This window comes from Babylonia areolata, chromosome 4, assembly GCF_041734735.1.
Source record: "Babylonia areolata isolate BAREFJ2019XMU chromosome 4, ASM4173473v1, whole genome shotgun sequence".
NCBI classification, from domain to species: domain Eukaryota; kingdom Metazoa; phylum Mollusca; class Gastropoda; order Neogastropoda; family Buccinidae; genus Babylonia; species Babylonia areolata.
Genome location: NC_134879.1, coordinates 15,939,363 through 15,949,362, shown reverse-complemented (window position 1 = coordinate 15,949,362; position 10,000 = coordinate 15,939,363). Strand labels below are relative to the sequence as shown.

General features: G+C 45.9%; 1 protein-coding gene across 1 annotated transcript in view; it reads left to right on the top strand.

Annotated features, from left to right (window-relative positions):
* The window catches only part of LOC143281580 (potassium channel subfamily K member 2-like), a 34,696-nt gene extending 25,629 nt beyond the window's left edge, over window positions 1–9,067 (top strand). The window contains exons 4-6 of the mRNA XM_076586818.1: window positions 2,367–2,554; window positions 4,624–4,771; window positions 7,751–9,067. Of these exons, the coding sequence (XP_076442933.1) occupies window positions 2,367–2,554; window positions 4,624–4,771; window positions 7,751–8,112 (698 nt within the window). The 3' untranslated portion in view covers window positions 8,113–9,067. The remainder of the gene's footprint in view (window positions 1–2,366; window positions 2,555–4,623; window positions 4,772–7,750) is intronic.
* Window positions 9,068–10,000: the final 933 nt, after the last annotated feature.

Sequence of the window (10,000 nt, the reverse complement as noted above, 5' to 3'; positions counted from 1 at the left end):
GAAAAGGGTGGAGATTTTTTACGATCTCCCAGGTCAACATATGTGCAGGCCTGCTAGTGCCTGAACCCCCTTTCGTGTGTATATGCAAGTAGAAGATCAAATACGCACGTTAAAGATCCTGTAATCCATGTCAGCGTTCGGTGGGTTGTGGAAACAAGAACATACCCAGCATGCACACACCCCGAAAACGGAGTATGGCTGCCTACATGGCGGGGTAAAAACGGTCATACACGTAAAAGCCCACTCGTGTGCATACGAGTGAACGTGGGAGTTGCAGCCCACGAACGCAGAAGAAGAAGAAGAGTAAAAGGGTCTAAAAGCTATGGACATAACACGTTTCCCTGCTGGCATGGAAAGTCCTGAACCCATGGAACTACCCCCCCCCCCCTCCATATCCCCCGGGCCCCCCTATCCCCCTGCTGGTTCGATCGAAATGCCCTCGCACCGACCTGTTTCTTCCTCCTCCCCCTCCTCCCCACCTTTTTCAAACAGGCTCACACAAGTCACTGCTTCCTTCCTCCAAGTCCTATCCTTCAGGATTGAACAACGTGTGTTCTGAATGACTTCTGACATTGACGAAGCTACCGATAGTCGGCAATACCCACCGTCTCTTCCCCTATGTTCTCCACATTCAGTCTCGTTCCGAACCATTCAGTTTTGTTCCGTAGATGGAAAACAGGGTTCTTGAGTTTTACATATCTGCTCATAATCTTCTTCTTCTTCTTTGTTCGTGGGCTGCAAATCCCACGTTCACTCATGTGTACAGGAATGGGCTTTTACGTGTATGACCGTTTTTACCCCGCCACGTAGTGTGTGCATGCTGGGTATGATCTTGTTTCCATAACCCACCGAACGCTGACATGGATTAGAGGATCTTTAACGTGCGTATTTGATCTTCTGCATGCATACACACACGAAGGGGATTCAGGCACAAGCAGGTCTGCACATAATTATGATCGGAAAAAAAAATCTCCACACTTTGCCCAGCAGGCGCCGTTACCAAGATTCGAACCCGCGTCCCTCAGTCCTACACTTTAACCACTCGGCTGTTGCGCCCGTCGCTCAAACTCTAACATCATCAGGCACCTGGACACTCTACAGAGAAACCAAAAACAAGAATACACAACAACAACAACAATAACACTTTTAGTTTCAGTCTCTCAAGGAAGTATCATTGCGTTCGGACAAATCCATAATATCGCTCACACCTCATCTGCTAGGCAGATACCTCCTCACCAACAGCATTACCGAACGCACCTAGTCAGGTCTTGATTGCACGCACACACACACACACACACACACACACACACACACACACACACACATATATATATATATATATATTAGAATGGATTTCTTCTACATAATTTTGCCAGAGGACAACACTTCTTCTTTTTATAGTGAGTGTGCCAAGCGCGTGCTGCACACGAGGCCTCGGTTTATCGTCTCATCCGAATGACTAGCCGCTTAGTGTGATTTTCCTGTCAAACTTGGGAGAAAGGGGTGATAGCGGGATTTGAACCTACACCCTCACGGACTCTGTATTGGCTGATGTGTGTCTTCTAAACTTTCTGCCACCTTCTTCCTCCTTCATCCAGAAACAAACAAACAAACAACAACAAAAAACAAACAAACCCCCCCAAAAAAAACACAAAAAAAAACAAACAAAAACCACAACAAAGCAAGAATCAAGAGCACGACAAAAAACAAAACAAAACAAAAAACAAACAAACAAAAAAACAACAACAACAACAACCTCCCCCCCCCAACAAAAACAAACAAAACAAAACAAACAAAAAAACAAACTGACTTGATTCATCACCTGAACGCTTCTCTCTCTCTCTCTCTCTCTCTCTCTCTCTCTCTCTCCCTCTGTGTTTCTCTCTGTCTCTGTCTGTCTCTCTCTGTGTGTTCCCCCTCATCAGTCATTTTCTTCTCTGTCGTCCATTTCTGGAATCTGTTAGAAATACATTTTTACCTTGCCCGAAAATATACTAATCATCCAAAATGGCTTTAGATTGAAGTTATTGATGTTATCTACATTCATGTGTGTTTATTTGTACAAAAGCGTTTTTTTTTTTAAAAAAAAAGTAAAAGAAGAAACCGCGCTGATATGATATCTTTTTTATTCTATTTTCTTTTTTCTGTCTTTTTAAAAACTTTTTTTTGAAAGAAAGTCTGTACACACCATTTCACAAGGGCCAAAGACCTTTTGCTCAAACAAACCATTCGTATTCTCGTCATGACGATGATGACGATGACTTTACGACGATCGACGACGATGATGATGATGATGATGATGATCTTCTTCTTCTTCTTCTTCTTCTTCTTCTTCCCCCACACATCTTACCAACCAACCAACCAAGGGTTCGGCCACATAACGCCCAAGACGACAGGCGGCAAGGTGTTCTGCATCTTCTTCGCCCTGATCGGCATCCCCATGGCCGTGTCCCTGCTAGCGAGCCTGGGCACCCACCTGAGGAAGCCCATCGACTACCTGCACAGCGCCAAGCCCTGGTGCGCCAGAAACTCCGTCAGGGACAAGCAGATCAAGGTACTGGGGCTTTTTTTTTTTGGGGGGGGGGGGAGGGGGGTGCGGGGGGGGGGGGGGGGGAGTGGGGGTGCGAGGGCGAGAGGGGGGGGGGTGGGGGTTGGTGGGGGTGGGTGGGGGGTTGTGTCAGTGTGTGTGGTGGGATGGGTGGGTGGGATTGGTTTGGGTGGGGTGGGGTGGGGACAGGGGGGGGGGGAGGGAGACAACGATGATGATGATGATGGTGGTGGTGGTGATGGTATGGTGGTGGTGGTGGTGGTAGTGATGGTGATGATGATGATGATTTTTTTTTTCTTGTTGTTGTTGTTGTTGTTGTTTTTCTTCTTCTTCTTTCTCTGCGTACGTTGGCTACAACGTCCACGTTCGCACCGACGACGATGACGATGATGATGACGATGATCTTCTTCGTCTTCTTCTTCGTACAAGGGCTACAACTTCCATGTTCAACATAGGCTACGAAGACTATTATGTACGAGTTGGCTTTTACGTGTAAGACCGTTTTTACAGCGCCGTGTAGGCAGCTGTACTCCGTTTTCGGGGTGTGTGCATGCTGGGTATGTTCTTGTTTCCATAACCCACCGAACGCTGATATGGATTACCGGATCTTTAACGTGCGTATTACAACAACAACAAAAAAATGATGTTCTGCGTGCGTATGTATACACACGAAGGGGGTTCAATCACAAGCAGGTCTGCACGTATGTTCACCCAGAAGATAGGAAAAATATCCACCCTTGTATTTGCATTTCTTTTTATCACAACAGATTTCTCTGTGTGAAATTCGAGCTGCTCTCCCCCAGGGAGAGCGCGTCGCTACACCACAGCGCCACCCCCCCCTCCCATCCTCCCCCCTCCCCTCTATTTTTCCTGCATGCAGTTTTATTTGTTTTTCCTTTCGAAGTGGATTTTTTTGTACAGATTTTTGCCAGGAACAACCCTTTTGTTGCCGTGGGTTCTTTTACGTGCGCTAAGTGCATGCTGCACACGGGATCTCGGTTTATCGTCTCATCCGAATGACTAGCGTCCAGACAACCACTCAAAGTCTAGTGGAGGGAGAGAAAATATCGGCGGCTGAACCGTGATTCGAACCAGCGCGCTCAGATTCTCTCGCTTCCTAGGCGGACGCGTTACCTCTAGGCCATCACTCCACCCTTAACCCCATCAGGTGCGCCAAGACGGGGGATCGAACTCGGGAAGCTCGGGCAATATTCCAGCACTCTAACCGCTTGGCCATCGCCACCCGTCATGTATATGATGATGATGATGATGATGATGATGATGACGAAGACGACGACGATTACGACAACGATGACAATTTGACACTGAACTGAAGAAGATAATGATGATGATGATGATGGTGATAATGATGACGGTGATAATCAGCAGTGGGGAAGACGATTACAGCAACGACGATAATAATGAAACTGAGGTGAAGAAGATAATGATAATGATGATGATGGCGATAATGATGACAGTGACGATGACGGTGTTTTCCAATCAGTAGTGGTGCTGTCAGTGGGGGAAGACGATTACGACAACGACGATAATAATGACAATGAACTGAAGAAGATGATGATGGTGATGATGATGATGATGAAGAAGAAGAAGAAGAAGAAGATGATGATGAAGAAGAAGAAGAAGAAGAAGAAGAAGAAGAAGAAGAAGAACAAGAAGAACAAGAAGAACAAGAAGAAGATGATGATGATTATGATGATGATGATGAAGAAGAAGAAGAAGAAGAAGAAGAAGAAGAAGAAGATGATGATGATGATGATGATGATGATGAAGAAGAAGAAGAAGAAGAAGAAGAAGAAGAAGAAGAAGAAGAAGAAGAAGAAGATGATGATGATGATGATGAAGAAGAAGAAGAAGAAGAAGAAGAGTATGGTGATCATGATGAAGAAGAAGAAGATGATGATGATGATGATGATGATGAAGAAGAAGAAGAAGAAGAAGAAGAAGAAGAAGAAGAAGAAGAAGAAGAAGAAGAAGACGATGATGAAAATGATGATGATGATGATGAAAATGATGATGATGATGATAACGACAGTGGCGATGACTGGTGTTAACAGTCAGCAGTGGTCCTGTCCGTGGGCACAGTGTTCATGCTGTGTGCACCAGCCCTGGTGTTCACCTTCACTGAGGACTGGGACTACCTCACCTCTCTATACTACTCCACCGTCACCCTCACCACCGTCGGCTTCGGAGACTATGTGGCTGGTATTTGTATTTGTATTTGTATTTGTATTTCTTTTTATCACAACAGATTTCTCTGTGTGAAATTCGGGTTGCTACACTACAGCGCCACCCATTTTTTTCCCCCCCTGCATGCAGTTTTATTTGTTTTTCCTATCGATGTGGATTTTTCTACAGAATTTTTGCCAGGAACAACCCTTTTGTTTTGCCGTGGGTTCTTTTACGTGCGCCACGTGCATGCTAGCACACGGGACCTCGGTTTATCGTCTCATCCGAATGACTAGCGTCCAGACCACCACTCAAGGTCTAATGGAGGGGGAGAAAATATCGGCGGCTGAACCGTGATTCGAACCAGCGCGCTCAGATTCTCTCCCGCTTCCTAGGCGGACGCGTTACCTCTAGGCCATCACTCCACTGTACAGACTCTTGGCTGCAGCTATGAGTAGTAGTAGTAGTAGAAGTTGTTGTTGTTGTTGTTGTTGTTGTAGAAGGCGAACAGCAACAGCAGTATTAGCAGTTGCAGGAGTTCCAGCAGTCATAGCAGTATATGCGGCAGCTGCAGTACTAGTGGTTGTTTTTGGAGGAGGAGAACAGCACCAGCAGTTATAGCGGTCGTGGTAGTAGAAGTAGTTGTAGTAGTAACTGAAGCAGCAGTAGCAGCAGCAGTAGTAGTAGTAGTAGGAGCAGCAGCAGCAGTTGTATGGTGGTGGTATTCGTTGTTGTAGTAGTAGTATCTGCAGCAGCGGTAATAGGAGCAGTAGTAGTTGTAGTAGTAGCAGTACCTCACCTCTCTATACTACTCCACCATCACCCTAACCACTGTCGGCTTCGGAGACTATGTGACTGGTATGTAGAGACTCTTGGCTGCAGCTATGTGTAGTAGTAGTAGTCGGAGACTATGTGGCTGGTATGTAGAGACTCTTTGCTACAGCTATGAGTAGTAGTAGTTGGAGACTATGTGGCTGGTATGTAGAGACTCTTGGCTGCAGCCGTGAGTAGTAGTAGTAGTCGGAGGCAATGTGGCTGGTATGTAGAGACTCTTGGCTACAGCTATGAGTAGTAGATGCTGCAGTTGCAGTAGTTGTTGTTGGAGGAGGAGAACAGCAACTGCAGTTGTAGCGGTGGTGGTGGTAGAAGTAGTAGTAGTAGTAGTAGTAGTAGTAGTAGTAGTAGTAGTAGTAGTAGTAGTAGCAGCAGAAATAGTAGTAGTAGGAGCAGCAGCAGAGGTTGTAATAGTGGTGGTGGTATTCGTTGTAGTAGTAGTAGTAGGAGCAGCAACAGCAGTTGTAATAGTGGTGGTGGTGGTAGTAGTAGTAGTAGTAGTAGTAGTAGTAGCAGCAACAGCAACAGCAACAGCAGTGTTAATAGTGGTGGTGATATTCGTTGTTGTATTAGTAACTGCAGTAATAGCAGCAGTAGTAGTTGTAGTAGTAGCAATACCTCACCTCTCTCTACTGTTCTCTCGTGTGTCTCTGCTATTCTGCTTTCCACTCCGCATTACCTACATACCTTTCTGACCTTATCAGTGTTTACGCTCCCGCAAGAAATCTCCGCTCTTCCTCTGACTGTTACCTTTTAAAACTTCCTCGTGTCAATACAAGAACCTAAGGTGAACGTTCTTTCTTCTTTGCTGCTCCTCACATTTGGAACAACCTTCCTCATCATATCCGTGCATCTGATTCTATTTCTGCTTTTCGCTCATCACTAAAAATCTCATCTTTTTAAAACCTATCTTCTTGCAGCACTCTCAGCTTCCTTGTTCTCCACCACCACCCATGTCAGCTCACTTTGGATGTATGTAGAGTGGGAGGGGAGAGTGTGTGGGGGGCGAGGGGGGGGGAGAGGGAGGGGGGGAGGGTTTTTTGAGAAAGAGTGGTCATGAATGTTTTATGTAACTTGTAATATTTTTCTTTCATGTAAAGCGCCCTGAGATCTTAGAGAGAAAGGGGGCTAAATAAATGTACATTATTATTATTATTATTATTATTATTATTATTATTATTATTATTCTTCCACCATCACACTCACCACCGTCGGCTTCGGAGACTGTGGCTGGTTTGTACTGACTTCTTGGCTGCACCCATGAGTAGTTGTAGTAGTAGTAGTAGTAGTAGTAGTAGTAGTAGTAGTAGTAGTAGTAGTAGTAGTCGTAGTTGTACCTCACCTACTACTCTCAATTCTTGGCTGAAGCGATGAGTAGTAGTAGTAGTAGTAGTTGCAACAGCAGAAGTAGTAGTAGTAGTAAGAGAACAGCAACAGCTGTTGCAGTAGCGGTGGTGGTGGTTGTGGTGGTAGTAGTAGTAGTAGTAGTAGTAGTAGTAGTAGTAGTAGTAGTAGTAGTAGTAGTAGTACCTCACCTCTCTCTGCTACTCCACCATCACTCTCACCACCGTCGGTTTCGGAGACTATGTGGCTGGTATGTAGAGACTCTTGGCTGCAGCCGTGAGTAGTAGTACTTGCAGCAGCAGCAGTAGTAGTAGTGGTAGCAGCAGTTGTAGTAGTAGTAGTAGTAGTAGTAGTAGTAGCAGTAGTAGTAGTAGTAGTAGTAGCAGAAGCAGCAGTAGTAGTAACTATTTAAGGGCCGAAACACTTGACTGAGGGGGTGGGGGTGGGGGGGGGGCTTCTTCTCTGAAGACCTTGTACTGTCCAGCTCTCCCTAGAGTTGCTTATCACAATTTTACCATTGTACTTTTGAACTGTCTCATTATATCTTGTCGCCCACAAACCAGTTTTTCTTTTGATATTTTTTTTATGTGAACATTGAATTGACAGTGATTTGATAGACAGACAGACAGACAGACAGACAGACAGATAGATAGATAGATAGATAGATAGATAGATAGATAGATAGATAGATAGATAGATAGACAGATAGATAGATAGATAGATGAGTTGGTTGGTTGGTTGGTTGGTTGACTAACTGGCTGACTGATTGATTGATTATTTGACCGACCGACCAACCAACTGACTGACTGACTGATTGTATTCCCTGTACGTGGGCAGGCATCGACGGCAACCACAACCCTTGGTTTCGCTTCGTGATGAGTCTTTGGCTGGCCGTGGGTCTGGCCTATGTGGCCATGGTCATCTCGGAGGCCAGCGAGTTCTACTCGGGCTGGCAGAGAAGAGTTGTCTCCAGAACAGGGGAGGAGGAACAGGAGGAACCCTCCACCACCAAGGACGTCACCATGCACCAAGATCCTTCCCATGAACAGAACGGGGAACTGAAGGACTGGAGAGAAGAAAACTGTAGGCGTCTAGTACAGGTACTGGATCAATGTAGAGTGGTGGTGTGGGTGTTTGTGGCGGCGGTTTCTGTTCTGGACTGTACCCAAAAGAAGGAGAATGAGCGATGGGAAATCTAACAATATAGGTGGGAATTTTTAAACTGTGGGAAGCCTTTTCAATGGATAGAGGTCTTCGGTCTTGCCTTTTCTTTACTCCCGGGACCGAAGGATGGGGATAGAACGGTATAGTACAGGTTCTAGATCAAGGTAGAGTGCAGTTGTTGGAGCGGTTTCTGGAGTGTACTCAAAAGATGGAGAATGAGCGATGAGAAATCTAACAATACAGGTGAGAATTTTTAAACTGTGGGAAGCCTTTTGCAGTGGATACAGGTCTTAGGTCTTGCCTTTCTGTACCTCAGGGACCGAAGGATGGGGGAGAAAACTGCAGGCGTATTTTTTGTTGGTATTTTTAATTCTTTTTTATCACAACAGATTTCTCTGTGTGAAATTCGGGCTGCTCTCCCCATGGAGAGCGCGTCGCTACACTACAGGGCCACCCATTTTTTTTGGCATTTTTTCCTGCGTGCAGTTTTATTTGTTTTTCCTATTGAAGTGGATTTTTCTACAGAATTTTGCCAGGAACAACCCTTTTGTTGCCGTGGGTTATTTTACGTGCGCTAAGTGCATGCTGCACACGGGACCTCGGTTTATCGTCTCATCCGAATGACTAGCGTCCAGACCACCACTCATGGTCTAGTGGAGGGGGAGAAAATATCGGCGGCTGAACCGTGATTCGAACCAGCGCGCTAAGATTCTCTCGCTTCCTAGGCGGACGCGTTACCTCTAGGCCATCACTCCACTAGTACAGGTTCTAGATTAAAGGTAGAGTGTTGTGTTTGTAGCGGTTTCTGGACTGTACGAAAGTTTAACAAAAAAGAAAGGTTAAAAAAAAAGTGTGGGTTGCGTATGCAGTGGATACAGGTCTTAGGTCTTGCCTTTCTTTACCTCAGGGACTGAAGGATGGGGGAGAAAACTGTAGGAGAACTGTAGGTTCTAGATCAAGGTAGAGTGTGGATGGTTGTTGAAGCGGTTTCTGGACTGTACGAAGCGGTTTCTGGACTGTACGAAGCGGTGTCTGGACTGTACGAAGCGGTTTCTGGACTGTACGAAGCGGTTTCTGGACTGCACCAAAAAAAGAAAAGGGGATGAGCAACGGAAAGTTTAAAATCTTCGGTTAAAAAAAAAGTGTGCCGGGTAGCCTATGCAGATCTAAGGTCTTGCCTTTCTTTCCTCCCAATGCCGACTGTCCCGAAAGCCCCCCCTCTCTTGGCCGAGAGAGTGGAGGATGTAACTTGGGCAAGACACTCTCCACTACAGTCAACTCCTAGTCCAGGAGCCACTTGCATTGCTTGGTTCTAACTTTTTGACAGTTGCACGTGACAAAATGCCTACGTTGACCGAACTACACCATTGGTCAGTTCCATGCTACACACAGTTAGTAGCGGGTTACGACCATACTAGGCTCTTCCGTCCGAGCAATGCAACTGGCTTGCAGGTATGTAATCGGAACAGCAGTATGCCTCCTCTGCTGTTCTTATGGTCATCGGCGGACACGACGGACTGTCATACTTGTCTTTACCTCCACTGTCATAGTACACTTAACCCAGTCACTGTAGACGAACCTATGGGGTGAAGCGTTGACACCTCTTATTTATGTGAATCTCATCTTACAAATCTTGTGGTTGGGGTTTTCTTGCTCTTGTTGCACCCCCCTCCTACCCCCCCAACCCCCCAAGCCCCCACCCCCTCCCTTTATTCAGACTTTCTCAATTTGTGGGTATACACGTGGCAGTTGTTGACAATTGAGTGTGAAACGAGGGGGTGGGGGTGGGGGGTGGGGTTGAACGCTGGAAATGATAAAATCAACCTGACAAAGAGAATAGGTAAGTTGCTATCGTGGGGGTATGGCAAGAGAGAGGCATGAGAGATGAAGAGTTTGTAAGTTCAAGAGAGTTGGTAGCATTTT